Source organism: Aspergillus ambiguus (assembly GCF_047715705.1).
Source record: "Aspergillus ambiguus strain CBS 117.58 unplaced genomic scaffold BDV59scaffold_50, whole genome shotgun sequence".
Taxonomy (NCBI): domain Eukaryota; kingdom Fungi; phylum Ascomycota; class Eurotiomycetes; order Eurotiales; family Aspergillaceae; genus Aspergillus; species Aspergillus ambiguus.
The window spans coordinates 96,926-120,382 of NW_027395563.1; the positions used below are offsets into that span (position 1 = coordinate 96,926).

Consider the following 23,457-nt stretch of genomic DNA (forward strand, 5'->3'; position numbering starts at 1 on the left):
CAAAGCACAGTTCGTAGGCTCAGTTCTTCATTGATAATAAGCTCAGAGAGAGCTATATAGGACAACAATAAGCACTATAATTGGCCTACGCTGTGAGAAAATTTAGTCATACACAAGTTATGTTGGCTTTCCTTCAGGAAGTAGGGAGTGTCGAATAAACATATTGTTATGAAAGTACTGGTATAACTCTTTTGACAGCAAATTAATCGCCCATGCGAGAGATGATCTGAAATACACACGTAATAGACAAGTAACCGCCATTAATGTATATGCAACTGATTATCACCTATAGAACATCTAGGGTCCCGCCACTCGATATTCTCTTCCTGCCCTGAGAAATGTGCTGCTCATAGGGACATAGAAAATATCATAACATTTAGCGGAAAAAATCTTTCTTTCTGAATCGTAACTGCCGAGAAAAGTCAGCGGAGAAAGGAAGATAATCAAAGCGAAGAAAATAACTCTCATACAGGGTCAAATCCATTATTATTGGGTGGGAGTACCAAATGAGGTTGATCTTACTAGGCCTGTACAAAGCGGAACAAGATAGATATCACTATCAACTAATCATCCAGACCAAGTAAATGAATGTCTACCCGAACTACTGTTGATCCATCATTCCCATTCTCAGACTCGCCAAAGCATCATCAATTAGCTTCCACATTCGCTCATTCTCGCATGAAGCCCTAGCATCCTTCAGCGCATCCTCCCAGATTTCCCATCGGCCCCGCGTGTATCCCGTCCAACCCTCCGCTTCATACCTTTTCCCCGGCCCAGCGCCAGCCGCCTCAGGATAAATGCGATTATTGAGCGTATTAGCCCACAGCCGCTCCGCGGCGTAGATGAACCACTGGCAAGCGGCCTGCATCGCCGCCGTATCTCCTAGGGACGCAGGGGGGCGCTCGTTCTCAAGTGCCATTGCCATGATCCAGATGGCCCGTAGCGACTTGTCCAGGGGAGAAAATCGCACTTCATTGTGAGGTGTATAGTGAATGTCTGCGGCCTGAGTGAGCTGCGCGAGGAAGGCGTTGAGATTCGCCCAGCGATCTCGTTGCTTCGAATCTAGCGCTGTATCACATGGGTCTGCAGCGTGTTAGCGCTCTAACTGCTTAACATGCAGGATGGATCACCTTTGTACTCGCCACCAAATTCGTACCACGTCTCAAGCTCCGTGTAACCAAACGACGGCATGTCTGTCCAGAGGGTATCACCCTGGACCTTTAGGGGCTCGTTTGTAGATGGATCTACAGCAATTTGGTTTTGGAGATGAGATATAAACTCGACAAGCTTGGTGTGTTTGGATGGCTCTAGGCGTTGGGCGAGCTCCATTACCGCAAGAGAGACGTTGTAGTCTGGGAGACCGATCCCTCCTTGTTTGGCTGGACCATGAACGGACAATGCACTCATTGTCAGGTTGATGATGTTTTGAACTGCGTCTTGCACTGTGGTTTCTCCCCTGACTATTTCGTCAAGCAGTTTGAACTCAACAGAATTTTCGATTTGTCGGATGAAGTTCTCTTTACCCATAGCGAGAGCTTGTAGGGAATCGAGAAAAGTACGTGTTCTTGGGTAAATTGAAAGTATGGTTAGGATGGAGAACCTGTAAGTAGAAGCTTTGACTGACTTATGGAGGAAGCACAAGGGTCTATTGAAGTCTATAGAAGCGGAGGAGGCTGTACAGAAATGGCGGGCTGTGCCCCTTGGCTGCGGGGGCCAGACTAGCTTGTAGACAGCGCTCGTAGTGCTTACTCCCGGCCCCCACTCTTGGCCCCAGGGGCCTAACGTATCAAGCATTTTTAGCATATCTACCAAGGCTTGAATTGACCTGCTAGGGCTGTTTCCAATATCAAGACTGTGATGTATACGCAGAACAAAACATGCACAGAACCGCCTGGGGCCAAATCATGAAGTGTAGCTCAGCCACGAATATTGAGAGCAGCTAACCGGCCTGACCATCATGAGACGTTCTATCAGTGTTCCTAGTTTAGAAACATGTTAGGATTCAGATGGCCTTAACGAATCTGAAGATATAAAGCCATGAGGATATAACCAGATCTCTCATCATCATAAGCAGCATTAAAGCAATACATCCCATGTCAAAAGCCTCTCTCCCCTTCTAAACCATTGTCCAAAGCACCAGCCTCACAAAATGTTCCTCAACATAAAATCTATCGTCTTATACGGACTGGTGACCCTGGCCCATGCATCTCCTCTCCCAGAGCTCAGCAAGCGCGCCAAACTCAGCGACTTCCAGTGCCCCGATGGCACCACTCTGTCCGAACATGATATCCGCGAGGCCCTGCACGAGTGCCGCAGACTTGACGACGGCTCCATAGGCAAGTATCCGGCCTACTTCGGCAACAAGAACAACAATCAGAAGGTATTCGATAACATTCCTGATGACACCCATCTCCGCGAATTCCCCATCATCGTGGGTGGAGTGTATGGTGGTGGTGAGCTTCTCGAATAGCAAATATACTGGCAAAAGCTAACAAGTGCAGGCGAGCCTGGCTCATACCGTGTGGTCACAGACTACAAGGACAACCGCGGAGACTTCCGCGGTGTAATGCAGCATACCGGCGCAACGGTCGGCGGTGCATATACGGCCTGCACGCGCGTCTCAAACTCTAAGCGCGAGCTTAGGAAGGACGACGATGACAAGGATAAACATGACAAGGGTAAAAGCGACAAGAAAGGTAACAACGAGGGGAGCAGCGTCGAGGTGACTGAGACTGCCGAGGGATCCACCGGCCACACTGTCAGCGACCTGACTACCCGCAGCAAGAAGAAGAAAATAGGTAGCGCTACATGCTCTGATGGCGTCACACTCTCTCAGGACGATGTCGCCAATGCATTCAAGGAGTGCAAGAAGGCAGATGACTATGGCGTCGGCGGCTATCCGCACAAGTTCGGCAACAAGAGTGGTAACATCCAAGTCTTTGGGGGCGTCACCAAGGACTTGCGCGAGTATCCTATTATTCAAGGCGGAACTTGGACTGGTAGGTCATGCATACTATCGTTATTTGATTGAGACTGACCATTGGAACAGGCGGAGAGCCGGGCAAGTACCGTGTTGTTACGGACTACAGCAACAAGTTCGTTGGGGTGATGATTGAGAATGCTGGTGCTTCTTTCTCCCGCTGTATTGTCAATATTGATTAGTTTTCATGTTTGTTTTGGACTTGAAAAAGCCCTTAAGCCTTAGGAACTACATTAATTATTCTCTTTCTTCCATGTCTGCTGCTTTGTTAGACGTCTTGAAAGTCCGCTTCTTGCTAGTTAAATGGAATTAAAACTCACTATAAAGATTCGTCGACTAGTTATGAAAATAACTTCAGAAATTTATCTAAAACCCTTGTGCTAATGATCAAGAAGCTCCTTACTGAAGAAGAGCAGATCCCAGTTGGGCTGTCGAATATTGCCTTTAGTTGCCGGGAGCATCGTTATCCACGCGCCTTTCAGGAAGTGGTCGAGATAATGCGAAGCTGCTGATTTTACGGTATCTCTCCACCAGCAATACAGACGCAGCGCATTGATCTTATAGCCTTACATGAGATGCACAGAAGCTATACATCAAATACTTATCTATACTGAACTTGGTACCGTGGAAAGCAGCTTTCGGTATGAGCCTGTGCCATGGACTGACCTGTCGGGCGGATTTATCACTGTCTGACCATTGCTTTTGAACCTATCATAGGAGCAACCAGCATTGTTTGTTCTACATAATTGGCCAAGAATGAGCAGATGTAGCATGCATTCTCCACAAAACGCCGAGGTATAATCCCTAAAAACAGATAGATACAGAGCACCAGCAATCTACTCCACCACTATCACAAGCAACGACAAAACAGCCATAGCAAGAACAACCAACCACAACAAAATCCCTAACACCATCGACACCCGCTTATAATACCGCAAATAACCCGCCTCATTGCCATGGGGGAAGGGATTGGGCCTCTGCCTACCCAGAAACTCACATAAAGGTCCCCACCCATCCTGGCACTTGAACACCAGCAACCTTTCCGGTGGCACAATACTCTTCACCCACGCACTGTGTGCATGATATAGCTGCTCTGACGGCTCAGACCCGACCCCGAACCGCTCAGCCGAGAGCTGCATCCACCCGCGGTAGAGATCGTTGGCCGCCACCACGCCAGGAACCCAGTAGCCGACCCAGCGGAAGCAGGTGGACCGGAGATCGATACCGAAGCCGCGCCATGAGCGCAGCCAGAGGGCCGCGGAGGTGCGTTCTGTTAGTATAACTTTTGCATCGGGGTACATTTCCAAGAGGTCGGGTAGGCATGCGCTCCCGGGGACCTCCAGGGTAACCTCGGAGCCATGGAGGAGTTTGGCGAGTCTTCGCCGCCGGAGGATCGTATCTTTCGTGTGGACAATGGCGGCACTCTCGCGAAGGTTGTCGAATTGGCAAAGGGGTTCAGCAAGGTGGAAGCATGGGCCGTACCCTAGTTCTTCGAGGGCTCGCTTCATGCTTATTGTGCCTGTGCGGGGTAGTCCAGCCTTGGTTGTGTTAGTTATATGTCAGTTCGGTGTTGTTGTTGGTTAGACGTACCACGATGATTTTGATGGTTCCTCCATTGTGCACGCCTGATGCCACTTGGAGTTTTGCGTCTGCTTTGGGATCGGGGCTGGTAATCGTGATGCCAGATCGAAGGACAAGACCTAAGGTGTGGATGCCGAGCTTGTAGTAGAGCCAGGAGTTGGGCTTGAGCATGTCCACTTGAAATTTAGTGGTTTCCATTGTGAAATGCATTGTAGAGTAATTAGGATGAGTGAGGAGTAAGGAGGGAGGAGTGATCGACTTTGACGCGCATGGAGTGCGTATTAGTAGACTTTTGGCCCATAGCGACCTACAGTATACGGAAGTATACGGAGTCGTAAAGTGATATTGCCCCCATCGCAAAGCACACAACACAGCCACTAACAGTCCAAATATTCATGACAGAAATAGCCTTATTCCTTTACTTGGTGAAATACCCGGATTACTCGCGAATAAATCGAGCCTGATACGAGATGGTTGCAGCCGTTGCCAATCCAATAGACATCGCCAAGTGAGCTTGTCGATCTTGACATGTTCAAGCCAAGGTCAGCCCTAACACGAGGTGCCCTGAACTAATAACTTTAATCTAGATAATTTTAGCCCGCAATGTAACCTGCGCCTCCCAGTACGTTCCTATCCGGAATCCACACGAGGCCCTGCGTGAAGGATTTGGCCCCAATAGTGCAAGATCGCCCCAGGGGCTTTCAGCTTGGGGCAGTTTGCAGTCAGAACATGCAACATAAGGCCTTACCTCGGATATTAAAATAAACAATGTGGGCCTCGCGTCGGAGATTTTCATGACTAGAATATCGCAGGATTATGTGGCAGCCAACCCCATGGGGCCGAAAACTCAGGGACTTTGTCCACAAGGCTGCCCCATCATCTTCTCCTCATCTTCGCCACTAAAATGCTGGCCAGCATCGAAAACGATTATCTGGGGTACCGTTATTCGTGTCTTGCGATGATTGAGTGTCGTATCTATTATTAGCCATGGCCAGGCTCAATGCTGTACCATCATGCTGTAGGATCCTGCGAGAGGCGAGGCAGAACTAGAAGCCTCATTGTCCGTCAATGCTCTAGTCTAGGATATTATGCCTCGGGTGAAGACGCCCAGCAATAGGTTGTTTGGGACATTTTGTCTTTACTCTACTTCCGTTGAAAGTCTTGCTATCACGTCTAGTTGGTATCATCGTACATGAAGGAAGAAGAAAACGTATGTCATCTTTTTAACTTCTGTATCTAGATAGGTCTCGGATACCTCAGATGTGATTCAATTAAATAGGCTCTAATTTTGTACTGACGGCATTTATATAAGCGCATCATGTAAATATATGTTGCGCCAATATGAGACCTACCAACCAAAGCCATCTAGATTACACCTACGGGCAAACATTATGTAGCTGATAATGGGACATAGCCAAGTCGACGAAATCAGACAAGTGGCATTCAGCAAATGAAAGACATAAAGGATCAACTGTAGAATCATGAGTTTGTTACTAGATGGCCCATGCGCCTCTAAACCAAAATCAACCACCTATCTCAAATCTCCTCATCCTTGAGAGAATCAACTTTTCCCGCCGTCAGGACCACCACCTTCCTCGCACATAGTGCAACAGCTGTAGCAGAGAGCGTAGCTATATATTCCATAACAATGACCATAAGGAAATGGAGCCAAATACTTGTCTCGTCTTCTGACATCGGGTTCAACACGGACTGGTCCCCCGAAAACAACGATCCAGCCGAGAACGCCAACCGGACACACAAAAAGGGCACACATAGCAAAGCACAAACAACTGCGGCACGTTCAGTACGGTAGAATTTCACCCGGACTTTCAGCATAGTCATGACTGAGAGGAGAACGATGCCAGAAAAAAGGGCGATGAATAGCATGATGCCAGCACGCATCAAACGAAGGTCTTGTGCCTGATTATCCGAGCTTGTGTAGAGGTCTCTGCCGCCGTATGCAGTTAACACTGTAGCTGCTATGGCAATTATTTGCAGAGGAATGAAGACCCAGAAAGGGAAGCCTTTATATACGGGGGCGTTGCTGCAGTCGGTGTTAAATGATGTATTAAGGAAGAAAGAAGTCAGCTTACGCTCGAATTAGAAGACCTATCAAGAGACACAGGACTGGCGCGAGACCGATTGTGTCTAGGAGGGTCGCTGTTGTTAAGAGATTAGATCTTGAGGGGTTCATGGCTGCTAGGCCAAGCCCTGCCGCGGCGATTCTCAAGCCAACAAGAATTATGAGAGGGATCACGATGGGACGCCATGTGTAGGGGTGCTTGTTGCCATGTAATAGGATGATGAAGAGGATAGCAGGGACAATGGGGGCATAGAATGCCAGTTCGATCAGATATATTGCGTCTCGTAGGGCGAACATGGTGTGAGTTTGGAAATGATCAAGCAAATTGGTGCGACAGTCGAGGTTGAGATAATTCTGGAGAGGTTTCTAAATTTAAAGCGCCATATAAAGGACAGTAAAGGAATATACCTATAAATCACTTCAATAATTTCCGCCGACATGTCACAACTATCATTGCTTCTTATTAAAGGCGTGAGATCGACCCTTGGGGCACATGGCCCCCATCTGACAGACCTCGCGGAGGCGAGGCAAAATTACTCACATACGAGGCCCCCCGAAGTTTCTAAGCAATAATCTGGCATATATTGATCTTTGCCATCTAGGAAAGATACATGGAGGGATAAGAAGTGGGGCGATGCGCGTTTAGCACAGCCCTATCTCGTAGTTAAGGTTTAGATCCCTAAGAGTAGCCCTGCCATGCATACCAAGCATCCGTCCCCTAAGCCTGTTGTTCTAGCATTGCGGTGGTTATTTTCGGAGGATCTGCAGTCTCAAGCCACTTTTAGTATACGAGGACTTGGCCCCAGAAAGCCAGAAATAGATTCAACATCACAACATAACGATCACAGGATGCGCACCGACCCGTTAAGAACAACTATATAAGTGCCTAGGAGACTCACATTGAACAAAAAGAAAATTTTTAAACAAGATCTTCTAGACAGTATGCTTGAAGCTGAATATTTGGCCTACCTCGTCGTCTCTTCACCACTTCAACTCTGCATCTATTCCACTAGTGACGACCCCTGGTCCCCAACACCCGAATATAATAATGCTCGGTCTATGTGTCGTCCTAGTCGCTCTCGCGAGCTACTTCCTCGTGAGACTGCGCCAGCAACGCAGCATGTTCAAAAATCTCCCTGGGCCGCCGCATCACGCTATCTGGGGTCACTTCTTAATCATGCGAGAGATCGCAAGCACTCTACCTCCTGATGCCACTCCACAGTTGTTCGCCCACTTGATGCGGCAGCGGTACGGCCTCGGTGACTTCTTCTACCTTGATCTGTGGCCGCTCGCGCCGCCGCAGCTTGTCATTGCCCATCCGGAACTGGCTACGCAGATTGTCCATAAGATGAATCTTCCCAAGGAGTCTGCTGTCATGCAGAAGTGGACCGGTCCTATACTTGGTGAGAAGTCTATGGTCTCTGCCAATGGACATGACTGGTTTATTGCGCGCAAGTCTTTCACTCCGGGTTTCCAGCCGCGGAAGCTTTTGCAGCATGTTCCGAATATCGTGGACGAGGCGCTGGCTTTTGCTGGTGTTTTAAGAGAGCACTCCAAAATGGATGATGTCTTCAGAATGGAAGATTTGGGTGCAAGGATGATATTTAACATCTCGGCTTGGGTAATCTTGTAGGATACACAGCCATTATCGATGATCGAGCACCAACTGACGCAGTATAGGGGAATCAAGTGCAATGCACAGAGGGATGACGACGAATTCCTCGAGCTCTTCCGGAACCAGGCTGCCCTGGCACCCCAGGACTTCTGGTCTCGCTATCTCTACGACGTCAGCCCCCGCCGATACTATCAGAAGTGGAGCAACGGACGTGCTCTAGATCGTTATGTTGGCCGACTGGTAGACCAACGAGTCGTCGGTGGCCCAGCTGCCATTCCAAGCGAAAAGGCCAAATACTACGCCATCGACGACGCCATTGCTACCAGCCGCATCCTGAACAGGTCTGTACCACCTAGCGCCTCCATGGATAAATATACGAGGGACATGCTCGTCGCGTCGGTCAAGACGCTCATCTTTGCTGGCCACGACACTTCAGCCAGCACCCTCTGCGTAAGTCTTTCGCAGTCTTTGCTCCATCATCACTAACAGAAACCAGTATACATACGCCGCCTTAAGCAAGCACCCTAAAGTCCTTCACAGCCTCCGAGAAGAACACAACGCCCTCTTCGGCACAGACGTCTCCGCCGCGGCAAACTTCCTCCGCAGTGATCCTAACCTCGTAAATAATCTCCCCTATACCCTCGCCGTCATAAAGGAAGCCCTCCGCCTCTGGCCTCCAACAGGCGTCAGCCTCCGCCGCGGCCAACCAGATCAAACCCTTCTCGCAGACGGCAAAGAATGGCCCACATACCCCTTCGCGGTCCTCGTCAACAACTGCGCCACCATGCGTCGGGAAGATCTCTTTAAGGACGCAGGGAGGTTTTATCCCGAAAGGCACTTAGTTACTGATCCAGCAGATCCATACTTTGTCCCGCGAGACGCATGGAGACCGTTCGAGAAGGGACCTAGGATGTGTCTGGGCCAGACGTTGGCTTTGATGCAGCTAAAGATTGCCTTGGTGATGACGGTGAGGACATTTGATTTTGAGATTGTTTATGAGGAGGGGACGTTCATGTATCAAGTCCTGGATGTCACAGCTAAGCCATCGCTAGGATTACCAACTAGGGTCAGGTTGGCTAAGTAGTGTATGTTTTCTGTTTGGTGTTTTGCAGGAGTTGTGTATAGCAAAGCGGATGTTTATACACAGTATGAATTATCTAGTTAATTTAATCTTTTTTCGATTGACGAATGATGCCGCCACAACTTTGGTCGATCTTTCATGGCCTAGTTATTGAGCTTTAACAATCTGAAGTTGCATGGAACACAGGACTGGAGTCGAGATGTCGAATACGAGAGGGATATTTGGGAAGACAATAACCATCCCACCAAAATGCTTCACGAGGAAAGAAATCTAGGAAGATATAGGGAGATGTTGTTAGATATTAAGAAGAGTTCGTTCTGGTGCCTGGAAGGGGAGTTTCCAAAGGTGTGTAAGGGTTCAGAGAGATCCAGGCTTATTATAGGGACAATGGAGTATATGGATGCCACTCTCTTTCGATTATAATATCTAAGTCTATATTGATAGCTAATAATATATACATTAACGAAGCATATTATGCATAGGAATCCTTCTTTTCCTCGATCTTCCTGTCCTTTAAAATGCTCTTGATCAGATATACCAAACTCACGGCGATACCCAGCCCTCCGAGTCCGATCCCAATATAGTAACTCCCTCTATACCCAGCCAGGACATCGTGAAATGTATGTCCACCGTTGTTCACATACACTTCCACTGTCCCAGCAAATCCGAGGCCCAGCGAGATGCTGTAATTGACCACAGTGGTAACCAGGCTGGCCGCGATTCCCTGGTGTTTGCGTTCCACAGCGTTTGACAGCAACACGGTGCTTGCTGGGAAAGACATGTCCATCCCCCATGGCATGACGATCATGGATACAAAGGTCTGAGCCCAGTAGGTTTGGCCCACCGGTGCAGTCCCGGCCACAGCAATCCCCACCGTGAACGCCACCATCGACATCAGCATGATCCAGCTAGGCCGAAGCCAACTCATGAGATATCCCGTCGTGACAGACGCGAGCAGTCCGGAAACCGTGGGTGGTACGTATTCAGCCGAGGCCAATAATGGGGTAATGCCGCGGATACGCTCAAAGAATAGCCATGTGTAGTAGCTCCAGATGCCGAAGGCGGCCCATCCGCAGGCCACACAGCCCAGGACGAACGAGACATCGAGGGTAAGCGCATGGAAAGGGATCAGCGGTTTGACAGCGAAATGCAACTCCCAGAAGAAAAATAAGGCGAGAACAATCGCACCGATGATTAAGATCACGTAGACATAGGGCATCTCCCACCCAGCAGACGGTGCCTGGTTCCAGGCAATATTGATAAGAACAAGCCCACCTACTCCGAGGATAGCTCCCATGATATCCAACTCTTGCAACCACTCCAGGCAGGTCATGCTGTCCTTCTCGCGTTCATGCTGGATGGGCGGAACCACAAGCCAGCCAAGGAAGGCACACAAGGCACATACAATGGCCATGATCCAAAATAGCCAGGGCCACCACGCTAGCTGAGCCAATAGGGCACCAAAGACACCACCGATAACAGCACCATTGGGGGCGGACGCTGCGAATAGAGCAAATATTATGTTTTTCTTGGTGCCCGGCTGGTACGTGGCTCCCAAGATGGCTAGCCCGTTGGGCAGAAGCATCGCAGGTCCCAAGCCTTGTAGGGTACGGGCGAAGATAAAAAGGACGTAATTGCTGTACACGCTGAGCCCACAAACCAAGGACCACAATGCGAACCAAGCAAAACCAATTATGAACATCGGACGATAACCAAATACATCACCACATCGGCCAAAGAACAAGATGAACGTTCCTACAGTGAGGGAGTAGCCTGCGATGCACCAGCTGAGGATGCCGTCATTCTGGATGCCCAAACTGTCTCCGATTATAGTCAAAGGCGAAAGGCATTGTCCCAGGCCGGCTTGGGTCATGAACTGGGCCATGCATATCACAAACACGAACACAATCTCCCGGACAGGAGAGAATGTCTGAGCGATGGAGACATGTGATTGCTGCTGTTGCAGTCCCAAATCAAGGTCCTCGCCGAGGTTCTTCATGGTGAGAATCCACCGAAAAAAATGGAAGACCAACTCCGGACTGCGTAGAGAGAATGAAAAGTTTCGAGATAAGATGGAAAGATTATCTTAACTTTTTTTTTCGGAGTACCACTTTGCCGAGCCCGGGTGGGCGCCGCCACGGTTGAGGTTTGATGAACTCCGTGCCGATCTAGTGCATCAGGGGCAATCAACCATCGTCATATTGCTTGTCTTTAGGATTTTCTTTTCCATACCGACCTCATCACCAGCACCAAATTCGTCAGCATTGCATGATCTATGTGGGATAATCGGCGGAGGAAGAGAACATGCTACTCTGCAGAATGCGGCGGTTCTGCGGGTAAATTCCGTTCTTAATAATGCTTGGTATGCCCTTGAATTTGCTTGGTTTCCGATAGCGGAACCATTGGCTCGAAATTATCTCCGGCGCGATCGACTGGACTGCTGTCAGAACTTAGTGCTCTTGGATTGATTAGCATCAGCATTGCCATTGTACGTGGTAAAGGTTGATGCTCTTTTCATCTCTTCGACGGGAGACTTCTGGACCGGTAAAGGCAATCGCTTGAGTGACAACGAAGACGTATACTTTTTCTTATTCCGCCTAATACGCCGAACGTACCGACCTCACGCCAACAACACACTGTATGTTGTCGTAACTTTCATCTGCCCTAACGAGAGGCCTACTGCTTAATGCAAGCCATGCGGGTGACAATCGATCCTGGTTGTACACCGTAGGGATTGTAACCAAGACACGATGCATCTTCACCGACACAAAATTGCTTATTAAAATCGTATACTGTGATGCATTTACGCAGTATAATGGACCCTATGCATACATCGACGGGGGCGTCTCGCTTCGTCGGCGTGGCGAGAGCTGAGGCCACAGGATGATAGGGAACCGGAAAGAATGATGTAGGTGGCTTCGTCATGAATAGGTGGTTCTTGATAATCCCAGTAGAAGAGAACCCTTTTTCGCGATATAACAAATAGACTAGCGTGCCTGGACGAAGATCGGGTTGAGTCCGAAGCCGCCCACGTGTCCTATGGGGGCGTGGTGATTTCATGCGCCCCTGCGGGATAGAGCAGTGCTGCGTAATTCCAGCCGCGTTATTCGCGGTGCAAGTTGGTACGTTGTCTTTTCGATGGATCTTGGTAGGACAGCATTTCCTTTGCCATGCAGCAAAGATTGTTCAGATCCTTTCTACGAGAACTCTTCATCATTCCCTAGGCCATGTGAATCAACACATCAATGCAAAGTCCAATAAATATATTATATATTTGCAACGTATTTGAGAATATTGAGCATTTATTACTATGGCATGCTCCTTCCGTGAGATGTGAAAAATGCCTCTTACCGCAAAACGGATTTCAGGAGCTGCAAGAATGCCCTGCATGTAACAAGCATGTAGACCCGCCAAAGGAGAAAGATCAGCACCATGGATGATATATCCAATATACGTGGCTTTTGACTGTGTTTGACCCATACGTCATATTTGCGTCTTCGGCAATGTTCCCAGCTCATTCATCATATTACAGAGACGCTGTACTAGGGGCGGCAAAGGCCTGCTCCTCTCTAAACTGGATTGATAGTTATTTTCCAGTATAGCACGCCCAGCCGCCATGACCAAATTAGAATTTCGCAGATCACAGAAAATTGTAATTCCTTCCGGGGGGTAGTGATCAGTCCCGTGAGGACGAAATTCCAATCCCGGACATCCGGAGCCAGCGTCAAGCCATTGTTGGACTGTATCATCCAAAGGTCCATCCAAGCGTATTGGCCTTTGCGAAGCAGCGTCCGGTAAAGATTGGTATTGCTGCACATGGTAGTTCGCATCATTTCGGCAGTACTCGGGTGACGTCGCTATTCTGTGCTTGATGGTCGCACCGTGGAGAATTCCATACACCCATAATACTAGACTGGCATGGTATACCATGATCGATTCGTATCCCCGAAATTGAAAAGGCTGAATATATTGACCAGCTCGAAGAACTTGGCCAGCGTGCCAAACAGCGTTGCGTGACTGGGAGTCCTCAAACCATGACTCTAGGGCGGAATAAGCCCGACGGGCCTCGAACACACCGTGCTTGCCAGCAAATATCTGCACCTCTTCGATGTTGGTGTAAAGTGACAAAGCCAGAAATTCTTTCAGAAGAAATAATTCCGGCTTTCCGTCTGCACTTGTGTCCCTTATACTCATCAGTGCCTGGATCAGATCTTGCTGCTGCGCGCGAATGGAGAGTTGCAGGCTAGTGCTTCGATGGCCGCAGGAGTTCTTTGCAAGGATCACTTGTTTTTGAAACTCAAATATCTGCCCAGCAAGGGCGGAAAAGAACACAGATCTAGCCTTCGAAATATCGAGGCCAAATCCGAGGTTGTTGAGCAAGCTAGGAGACGGTAGTATGTCTCTGAGAGCAATTTGGTCTTTGTCATCACTATATTCCCGGCTTAAATAAATATACCGCCATTCTTCAGCAGACGATGCAAGCCATTCTTCTGACGCTGCTGGAAGGGGCGCTGTAAACTCAACATAAGATGTCGCCGGGTTGCGATTGAATGTTATAGCAGCTCGCATATCAAGCTCGAGGGCGGAGTATGCTAATCTGCAGAAAACCATTAGATTACCGAGGCTTCTCATACTGTTACTAACTGTACCTCTTGAACGACTCTTGCCTTGCCCACTGGCTCCATTTTTGGGATAGTGCATCTTTATCGTCTTCTGGTGAAGGCAAAATTGGTTTGTAAAACCTCGCGGCGAAAACACCCGCACTTCTCAGTGCCTGGTCAATCAGCTAGGGCTCAGATTTGTCACAGATTATGGGGATAAATAATTACTGTGCATAACTGTGGGAACCGACTCTCCGCAATCTCCATTTTGCGCGGATAGCCACATGTCATTCCAATGTCGACCCATACCATGAATGCCTGCAGATATTGAATATCACGGATTACTTCGTTATCTGTTTCGAACTTGTATGTGTTAACCCATCGCAGCTTGGTTCGAAAAGTGTATATACTAGAGCCATACCAGTCTCTCGAGTGAGATTCGTACTACTTCTTGCAGCATCACCCCTGCTTTATTGATCGATGATATGCCATAACATACACACCCAGCAGCTATCAAGGCTGTGATGAGCTCCAGCCGCATGGATCTGTAGCACAATGTTCCAGGATGGATCCAACTCCCCTTATCCAATCTTCGGGACATTCCAGTATTAACGAGAACATCAAGGAATTCTGGGTCAGGGAAAGCTGAAATGGATGCCTCGGACTTCGTCACCCGAGAAATGAACTGTAATAGATTGTCGCGCACCTCTTGGCTCATACAATCTTTTATTGGCATCTTGAAATGGATCGCTTCTGGTGACGATGCAGCTTGATCAACAACGTCTCGGTCAATCAAGATTTGACTTTGATCGGTAAATGCACGTTGATGTGATGTTGGTACCCAAGCCCTTATCTCTCGCAGTTAGTCATTTGCCAATCATCCCTATGCAATCTCCTACCAAGGATGTCTCTCTTTGTCACCTGGTGTTGTGCACGCTTGCCCCGGGGTAAATAGAGGGCCAGTTTCTCCATGATCCCTTGTCTGTGGCTCATTTTTCTCAGATTTGTCGGAATCTATCACAAAGTCAAGCATGTCCAGGGAGTCCCAGGATTCATCTGCATCTATTCCTTGCAGATAGGTGGATATGTCTACCGGTAAATCCGGATATACAAACGTTGGATCAGGAGGCATCATAATCTGCTCAAAGTACGCTGGGTATCCCCAGTCCTGTTGCCCAGGTACTTGCCATTCGCTTAGGGTCCCTACATGGTTCATGCCTTGGGGCAGTGTGAGTTGCGCCTCCTCTAGATCATATGTGGTTGGACATTGGATATCTCGATTCGTTGTGTTAGCAGCATTCAATCCCTGACTGCTGCGCACTTGAGAATCGTATGCTGAGACGATATCAGGTATGGGCGAGTTAGTCTCTCCATGCTGTTCCTCGCAAGCTCGACCAGCTTGCTTACATCGCTATATGCCTGAAGCTTAGTTTTCGGCCCATTTTCTGTAAGGCTTTACGTAGTGCTCACCGTACAAGGACGACCGTTGTCGCACCTGAGTTTCGATGCGGCGCAAGCCTCACATGCCTTGTTTGCCCGCGTTCGGGTCTTTTTTGTCAGTCGTTTTTGCCCTTCAGTGCCTTTGGGTTCACTGTGATGGATAGCATAGTGCCGTGATAACACGTCGCTGCCTGGTTTAGCAGAGTCCATTGTCACTATGCGTCTCTGGGCTCTCACCGACGGTTGTAGGCCTTTTGACAGAGAGAACATTTATAGGCCCTTGCGTTCTGGTCTGTGAGAAGCCCTGCGTCAGATCTATCCGAGTAGTCTCTTCCCACTGGGTAATACTTACGGGATCCCAGATGCCTGCGCATATGATCTCGCCGGTCGAAGGGCCGTTGGCAGATCGGGCAAGGATAGGTTTCAGTCTCTGGGTGAGATGAGTCTGACATGAGTCACTCTGCTCTGGCAATGCAGTATTTTTTTGGATTATTTGGCACATCTGGTCGTATCGCACTCTTCTGGCCGAGACTACCATAGAACTAATGCGCGGGTCTCCAATGTGGAGCCGAAAATGCGGGGGATCCGAGGCACCTAAGGATTGTGCGTGGTCACAAGGTCTTCGAGAAACGGAGTAAGTTCAATACTATTTCCTTATGCATACAGCCACTGTCTCTTCCACAGCGATATACGTTTCCCTATATTTGTATGGTACTTTTAATATGGACATTATCAAAATATATCGCAGCAAAATACCCATCACACCATTAGAAATGTGTTTCCAAAGTCACATGACTGTATGGGATCAATTCCCATTTAAAACGCCAATGCCTTCAGACACATTATTATTGTTCCTTTTGTTTTATTTTAAGCTGCTTCTCTGGCGTTAATCTAGACTTCTGGTATAAGTACCAAACAGATTCAGCATCCCTCAACATACGGACCCATATTGTTTGCGTTCTGCCTCTTTCTGTCATTACTAGAGACTCCAGAAATAGCTATTCTTCCATTCTTTATATCAACAGCTCACGGTTCAGCGCCATCTTAACTACAAGGGCAAGTAATGTTACCCTTAGTATAGAGTGGCTTTCATCAAATCTAACCAGGGGACTCTGGGCTGCTCGGGGGGTTTCCAACGAACGAGTGATATATACGGAACTCACATGCCCGGCGAATTCCAGTGAAGAAAGCGGCTTATGAAAAAAATAAATAATCGCACCGTTTTCCTAAGACGTTCAATCTCAATTAGATGCATTTACAATGTATATTTCCCGCGGTTACTATTTGGTAGGTTGTTTCCTTCCAGCAATTGCAACGGCCAAATTCACACAGGAGGACCTCATTACGCGTGATGTCTGTATCCTCGGCGGCGGTGCTACCGGTACATACGCTGCGGTGCAGCTGAGACAGAAAGGTTACAGTGTGGCACTGGTCGAAAAGAAGGCACGTTTAGGAGGGCACTCCGAGACGTTATATTTGCCAGATGGTCGCTATGTCAACTATGGAGTAGAGGGATATTTCAACAATAATATCACTAGAGACTTCTTCGCCCAACTTAATGTCGAACATAAGCCCCTGCTTCCAAGCACACTAATTAAACACCATATCGACTTCACTACGGGCGAAAAAGTACCGCCTGAGAAAGACGGCTTGGGACTAATTGTGGCAGCGCGTCTGTATCGCCGCTCAATTGAGCAGTTCGACTATCTCTCCACCGGTCCCTTCAACCTCCCTAACCCAATGCCAGAAGCTCTCCTCCGACCATTTCGTGAGTTTGTGAAACAGCATAAGCTAGATAAAGCCCTTGCTATAATATTTACATTCACTCATGTTGTCGGCAACCTCCTCGATACCCCGTTGATATATGTCATCCAGAGCTTCGGTATTCCCCACATCGATGCCCTGCTAGGTGGTGGATATATCCGGCCAAAGAACGGTACTGACGTACTTTTCGACAAGGCGGTTAATTATATCGACGATCTAAACATATTCTATGAGTCAATTGTCTCACGGGCAAGACGTGATTGCGATAGCGTGGAGTTAGTTATTGAAACCGCAGACGGCACTGAAAAGTATATCCGAGCAAAGAAACTCCTGATTACGTTCCCTCCCACACTATCAAATTTGCGAGGCTTCGACCTACGTCAGGAGGAGCTAGCCCTTTTTACCAAGTGGACATACAATAGCTACTATGCGACAGCCATTGCCAACACTGGTATCCCCGATAATATCGACGTTGTCAACACCAATCCCAGTAACCCGGGGAAGCTCCCTCTATCGCCATTGCAATGGGAGTTGGAGTACTCTGGTGTACCGGGTTACTTTATGTCAAAGGTTGTGGGTGACGCCAATTTCACAGCTGAGGACGCGAAACAGATGATCATCTCTGACATCAGACGTATGGGTACAGCGGGAACGTATGACATCAAGGATCCCAGGATTGCAGCATTTGCATCGCACTCCCCAGAGCCATTGATGGTATCGGTGGACAATATTCGCGATGGCTTCTATGAAAAGCTCTACTCCTTGCAGGGTCAACAAAGCACTTATTATACCGGATATACGTTCTGCACGGACTATTCCACTCCACTGTGGAACTACACTAGGAGTGTCTTAGATATGATGCACTTGGACTGAATTTATCCTTGATAATGGAAATGCTGAAAACTCCACTGAGAAATTTAAATAACCTAGTGAAGTATCAAGGTCTCCAATACTATGTACATGATTTAGGATGGTGTTCGGAAGAATTGGCAGATGCATAATGGATACTAAACTGCTTTCATTCTTGGTAAGAATACTGTCGATGATAGTTAGAAGTAGAGTGGTATTGTTGTGATAAAATCGTCCCAAAGCAGATCCGTCAGGAAACTGTCATCCCACCATCCCTGGGATTCGAATGAATCCGACACGCCATGTGCAGAATCGACATTAGCGACGGGAAAGTCACCTATGCCTTCAGGCGCTTGCTTTCTATCTGATACCTGTGTGCTCGCATGTTCATTCGAACCGGCAAGGTACGCAGCTCTCCGTAAATCGTGGGCACATTTCCTGGCACCGCTGCTGCTCACGACCTTCTCTTCTAGAAACTCCAGGCAATCCTTCCAAGCATTCCCAAGCGCACTGGGAGGAAACTGGTCCGTTACCTGCGGACACAGGTTTGCGAATATCAACACAACTCCAGCCGTAAACATGTCTAGGGAGTGTCAGCGAGCGAGGGGCCGAAAGAGAATATCGAAGGACTTACAAAGAACCGAGTACCACCATATTGGACGGCATTCTTCGCCGGTGATAGCAAGGAAGGAAACAAGTTGCTCCGCTGCGTCGACGCATTTATAAGAACAATCCTCTATGATGCGCAGATATGCTGAAGAATGAGGATCTTCGAGGTTGCTAAGACAGGAAGGACGTGGTCGCTGTTGATGACAGCGGTAAAGATGCGTCAGCATTGGCCGGTAAAGTAATATCTTTAGATGTAAGTATCTATACGCTTGTTAATATGCATACTTATCTGAGTAGACTATCCTGACCTGGCACGCAATATGTTGCTCTTACGCGACATCTGCATGTCACCGGGCTGGCGTCGATCGACACCCTCCCACCGGAGGGATGGAGGCAAATCCGAATAAAATAACAACAAAGACTTCTCTATTTCGTTAATATGTGCTGTAAATTCGAGGTTGGGCCGGGGATCCCTTTGTGGGCCTGCCCTGGATGCTCGATGTGGCTCATAGATCGTCCCTAGTATATCACCCAAGATGTAGAAGAGGGTCATGTTGAGGTTGAAGAATAAGTCGACACGAGGAGTTGGATCTCCAGTAATATGCTCGCCCAGGGAATCTGGTAATGGGACTCTATGATGGCGCGAGATCATAGAAGGCCGGCCTAGGGCCATGCTAGCGGACCTGCAATTGTATATGAACAAATTATCGAAGACTCCTAATAATTGAAAACTTACACATCCATCATAACACAGGCATGCCAAACACACCGTCGTGTTTGTAGCTCTGCGTATGTCCATCTATTATCATGGTCTGTCGAGTGAAGGCCGATACCTTCAGCTACGCGACAAGCAAGTCCAATAGTATTCCAGCAGCGATCAGCGTACAGTGTGCTCTGAAGGTAATGTGCATTGGCTAGGAGTGCCTGCACCAAAGAGAGGTCACCGTGATCGAGAAGGTCGACTTGCCGTAATAACTTGTTGGAGCGTTGCAGAAAGACCTCTCCTTTGCTTCTCGCTCGGTTCCAGCAAAGGCCGAATACTGACATCCCAGAGCAAACATTGCATTTAAGGCACAATAAAATACGATAGGAGGGGAGGATGGACTCCCAAGGCCTGTATTGTTTGGATCTTGTTCTGAAGTGTTGTTGTCGTGAGGTGCAGACCATAGACGCGAATAACCTTGCTGGAATGTCGGCCGATGGATGAAAGGGTACAACGTATGCACTCCAGCCCAGTAACAGTCCAGCAAGTGATCCGCTAGAGCGCGAGGTGGCAAAGAGAAATCTTCAAACTGGAAACGGACAACAGGACTAAACAAGCTCTGGACTGATGTAGGCCGCTGGTGCTGGTCACCGTCAAGTCGCTTTTGGTTTGGCTTCGAGGTGTTTGTTTCCGAAGAGCCGCTTATACCTTGTAGAAGTGACGCAACAGATGAATCTCCAAAGAACTGCTCTTCGCTTGGTGCGGTTGGTTGGGGCTGTGTTGTGAGGACACCCATTGCGTTGACACCGTTATAACATACAGTCCCATCGTCGTCTTGCCGTGAAAAGAGCCGTTTAGATGGGCGATCTGTATTAAACCTATATCGAATGAACTTAAGATTCCCGAAGTTGCATACTACCCGACGACGTGGGTACCTACAGTGGACTGACTGTGGGAGGTTCAAGGTACGAGCAGGGGATGTCCCGGCGCGCACAGGTTTGACAGATAGGACGAGTGGAATCGCAGCGCACTTTGCGTTGACGACATGGCTGACAAGCCGAAGTCTCTCTCTGTTTCCTTTTGCGGCTGGGGTTATTGCTCTAATTCGAGTCCAATTAGCCATTATGCAGCCATCGCTGACAGCGTGGGTCGGTGGGTTTTAGTACCATATCGGGACTTAAAAGGTGAATAGAAGTCCATTCGTGTATTTTAGCAAATATCAAGATCTATTTCCTTTCTATCAGGTGTTGAAGTGCATACGCACACATCCCTTGCATTAATCAACGGTAGATGTTGGTAGTTCCGAAGTGCAATCCCCACAGGTTCAAGCGGCCGCAGTTTACACTAAAGACGGGCTTGGCATCACTCGATCACATGCTAAGCTTCCCATTACACATGGAGAATCTTACGCAAGTAGTCCCAAAAGACGTCTAAATGAGGGTTTGATTCCGTTATATAGTTGCATGTGCTATGTGCCATGTGTGGTATCGTCCACGGTAGGGTTTGTTTTAGAGAGACCTAATAAAGGACGTCCGCCCTTCTCTTGCATTTCCTGTGCCTCGCCCATCTCTTCATCGAAATGAGGAACCTGGTAGTCAAATACATTGACCTTGGAAGGGTTAGGTTCCCCTAGATTGCTTGGTTGGTCAGCTAAAATAGGCTCGTCGATGTCCATCAGGTTCTCGACGCGAGCACCACATGATTGTTCAGTATCTGGAGATTCTTGGAATTCGGCCTCAAAGGCTTTATTGTCTGCGGCCACGAATTTCTGGTCCTGTTAGCTGAATCTACATTGCAATGACGGAAGAGTCATCTTACGAGAAGTTGAGATGGGCCTTGCTCGACAGGAATCTTAAGCGCATTGTCGTTGGCGTAAACAAGGAGAACACTCTTAGACTCATCGCGCGCCGCCCGAAGGACCTCAATTTCCCGAATTTTACGGGCAGTATAACCTATGACATCTGCATTCTTCGGAGCAGCATGCTCCGGGTTACCCGACTCAGCATGGCGCGTCTTCGCATCTTCTGTGGAGAAGCTAATTCTCCACCACTGCCATCGAGGTTCTGAGTCGTCATCACCAGGATCGCTTTTAGAGTCGTAAGGACGAAGAACGTAGGTTATATGCGGTTCAGTACAGACACCCCGGAGCGTATACTTGTGATGGCTTGGCCCCTTCGGGGAAGCTGGTGGCTCTGTTAGGGTACTTGAGTAATTGCGGAGAGTTTCCATGGCGTCGTGTTTTCTGCGTTCCAATTCTTTCGAGATAATGTTAGTGGAGTCTGGAGATCTATGGGATGCCAGCACCCACCTTGTAGTTTATCTTCCAGCTTCGTACAAATATGACGGAGTTCATTCACTATCCGTTCCGCCTCTGTCGAGGTCTGTCCATCTTTCTCCGCACTTTCAGAACTCCGTGGTAGTGTAGCGACAGCTACGCTAGCCCTTTGCAAGACTTCCTTCGAAGTAAGACCCTTATTTGCGATTGACTTAGTGACTGAGAAACGGTTGGCCAGGTTATCGATCTTGACAATGTCCTCACGTAATCTCAGTTTCTTCGCCCTGAATTCGCGGGATGCTTCCCTACAGCTGGCAAGGTAGCGATCCGGGTAGAAGGTTGCGGGTATCTTGACATCGACTGGCTTGGAAGAATCAGAACTGTCCAGTCGGATGGTGAAAACTTCCGCAATATGCTCCAACCACACATCATCAAGCTCTTCACCTGGTTGATCTGCCCAGATGGTACGGTCCAAAGCGTCATACAGGGTTTGACCGTGTTCAGGTTCCACAAATGATTCCAGGGTGGAGAAGTCAGTATGAACAGGGGAGTCGTACTCCATATCCGTGAGAGGGTTCTTGTACGCCGTCGACGAGAATATGGCAGCGAGCTGATTCCCCGGGTCGGCACGAACGGCAGCGTCCTGCCATGCTTGGAGTGCCTTACCGATGCTGGCTTCGGACTCGTAGGAAGGCATGCCCTTCAGGTTGGCAAGCGCATCGGCACTTCCAAAGGCACGGTTTGTCGAGTCAAGAAAGGCCATTAGCCGCTGAGTTTCATAGAGAATATCATCCCATTCTACGTCACCGTGGTGCGCATCGTGCATTGTGACGATCTTGGGGAGATTGATTGGTTGTCCATTCCACCACTGAGGATCATGGCCATAATCGGAGAGGGTTCGATGCCGAAGAAGGAGCGCCTCACGAGACAGGGGAATTGCATGGAGTATAGTCAACAGTCCACCGAGGTAGAGGTTGTCTTGGGACGGGCGAAGAAAGGCGGGCTCATTTTCCACCCGTCTGCGGTCTGCGGGATCCGGACTGATGACGATTTCGCGACTACTCGAATTAAACAAGGTAACGGCCCAGCTCCCTTCATCGTAGTGGTCGCGAGTAGCTTTGGCAAACTTGGACTGGTTGGCCGAGGTGACACCGGTCTCCTGTTGGCCGAGGTTCTGGTTCAAAGACATGGCCACGGCTTGCTGCAGCTCATGTTCCTCCCGTTCCGCCAGCGTCAGACCCTTGCCTGTCTCAGCCGGGGTCGACTGTGCAGCGGAGGGATTCGCTGTGGAATAATTGGAGGTTTGCGATTGTTCCTTGAGGTCTAGCGTCGATGGCGGGCGCGAGGGTGCTGCCAAGGTGGGGTCAGGGAGGGGATCCGGATGCTCGATATGGAAGGCTAGTGGTGAAGTGGGTTAGAATAAGGGAACGATGTGGGATATGATATTGTCGACGGAGGCGCAGTGCATACAGGGGTTGGATTGATAGCTGGCGGGCTAACAGAGGATAGGGTGTCAGTCCGTAGATCCGGGCGGGTATCAGGTGCGGCGATGATTACCTCCGGTTGGGGGCCCGTAGGATCTTCGAAGTATGCATTGATGGCTTTGTTGGAGTCTAGATTGTTCGCCTGGAGCAAGCGTCAGGGTCGGAAAAGAAAGGCATAGGATCTGCATCATGCTGACCTTGAGGAAGGTAATGGCCTGTTCGCGGGAGGTGCTAGTGAAGCTCACAAAGTTGGCGATGGCATCCTCGGAGGGTTCAGACGTCATGGTGGGTTCATGTGAGAGGAGGATGAGGAGGAGAGTATGAGAGGAACATATGAGAGGGGAGAGAGGGAGAGAGATGAAGAGACGAGATGGTGAAGTTGGAGCTCTGGC

The 23,457-nt window shown here is 48.8% G+C and overlaps 9 protein-coding genes across 9 annotated transcripts; 3 read left to right on the forward strand and 6 right to left on the reverse strand.

Moving 5' to 3' along the window:
* Nucleotides 1-601: 601 nt before the first annotated feature.
* Nucleotides 602-1,594, reverse strand: BDV59DRAFT_210937 (DUF3632 domain-containing protein; the record flags this gene model as incomplete). Its single annotated transcript, XM_073695686.1, has 2 exons — nt 1,131-1,594; nt 602-1,083 (listed from the first exon to the last, which is right to left on the reverse strand). Exons 1-2 carry the CDS (start codon nt 1,525-1,527, stop codon nt 602-604), a joined length of 879 nt encoding a protein of 292 aa, XP_073543581.1. The 5' UTR covers nt 1,528-1,594.
* A 555-nt stretch (nt 1,595-2,149) lies between these two features.
* Nucleotides 2,150-3,162, forward strand: BDV59DRAFT_210939 (putative extracellular guanyl-specific ribonuclease; the record flags this gene model as incomplete). The annotated part of the gene is made up of 3 exons (XM_073695687.1): nt 2,150-2,453; nt 2,502-2,999; nt 3,050-3,162. 3 exons carry the CDS (start codon nt 2,150-2,152, stop codon nt 3,160-3,162), a joined length of 915 nt encoding a protein of 304 aa, XP_073543582.1.
* A 654-nt stretch (nt 3,163-3,816) lies between these two features.
* On the reverse strand, nt 3,817-4,759 carry BDV59DRAFT_196184 (sulfotransferase family protein; the record flags this gene model as incomplete). The annotated part of the gene is made up of 2 exons (XM_073692679.1): nt 3,817-4,518; nt 4,571-4,759. 2 exons carry the CDS (start codon nt 4,757-4,759, stop codon nt 3,817-3,819), a joined length of 891 nt encoding a protein of 296 aa, XP_073543583.1.
* Nucleotides 4,760-5,997: 1,238 nt separating this feature from the next.
* Nucleotides 5,998-6,941, reverse strand: BDV59DRAFT_210940 (uncharacterized protein; the record flags this gene model as incomplete). Its single annotated transcript, XM_073695688.1, has 2 exons — nt 5,998-6,605; nt 6,655-6,941. The coding sequence occupies 2 exons, from the start codon at nt 6,939-6,941 to the stop codon at nt 6,098-6,100; spliced, it is 795 nt and encodes a 264-aa protein (XP_073543584.1). The 3' UTR covers nt 5,998-6,097.
* A 751-nt stretch (nt 6,942-7,692) lies between these two features.
* On the forward strand, nt 7,693-9,343 carry BDV59DRAFT_210942 (cytochrome P450; the record flags this gene model as incomplete). Its single annotated transcript, XM_073695689.1, has 3 exons — nt 7,693-8,273; nt 8,325-8,709; nt 8,756-9,343. The coding sequence occupies 3 exons, from the start codon at nt 7,693-7,695 to the stop codon at nt 9,341-9,343; spliced, it is 1,554 nt and encodes a 517-aa protein (XP_073543585.1).
* Nucleotides 9,344-9,742: 399 nt separating this feature from the next.
* On the reverse strand, nt 9,743-11,404 carry BDV59DRAFT_210945 (MFS transporter). The gene has a single exon (XM_073695690.1). It carries the CDS (start codon nt 11,337-11,339, stop codon nt 9,813-9,815), a length of 1,527 nt encoding a protein of 508 aa, XP_073543586.1. The 5' UTR covers nt 11,340-11,404; the 3' UTR covers nt 9,743-9,812.
* Nucleotides 11,405-16,282: 4,878 nt separating this feature from the next.
* Nucleotides 16,283-18,018, forward strand: BDV59DRAFT_210947 (uncharacterized protein; the record flags this gene model as incomplete). Its single annotated transcript, XM_073695691.1, has 2 exons — nt 16,283-16,668; nt 16,714-18,018. The coding sequence occupies exons 1-2, from the start codon at nt 16,642-16,644 to the stop codon at nt 18,016-18,018; spliced, it is 1,332 nt and encodes a 443-aa protein (XP_073543587.1). The 5' UTR covers nt 16,283-16,641.
* Nucleotides 18,019-18,194: 176 nt separating this feature from the next.
* Nucleotides 18,195-20,598, reverse strand: BDV59DRAFT_210949 (transcription factor domain-containing protein; the record flags this gene model as incomplete). The annotated part of the gene is made up of 7 exons (XM_073695692.1): nt 20,473-20,598; nt 20,246-20,406; nt 19,645-20,184; nt 19,340-19,612; nt 18,912-19,286; nt 18,629-18,864; nt 18,195-18,577 (listed from the first exon to the last, which is right to left on the reverse strand). Exons 1-7 carry the CDS (start codon nt 20,473-20,475, stop codon nt 18,195-18,197), a joined length of 1,971 nt encoding a protein of 656 aa, XP_073543588.1. The 5' UTR covers nt 20,476-20,598.
* Nucleotides 20,599-20,734: 136 nt separating this feature from the next.
* BDV59DRAFT_187864 (uncharacterized protein) lies at nt 20,735-23,426 on the reverse strand. The gene is made up of 6 exons (XM_073691300.1): nt 23,263-23,426; nt 23,139-23,207; nt 23,052-23,076; nt 21,615-22,979; nt 21,125-21,561; nt 20,735-21,074 (listed from the first exon to the last, which is right to left on the reverse strand). Exons 1-6 carry the CDS (start codon nt 23,347-23,349, stop codon nt 20,775-20,777), a joined length of 2,283 nt encoding a protein of 760 aa, XP_073543589.1. The 5' UTR covers nt 23,350-23,426; the 3' UTR covers nt 20,735-20,774.
* Between the last annotated feature and the right edge of the window lie 31 nt (nt 23,427-23,457).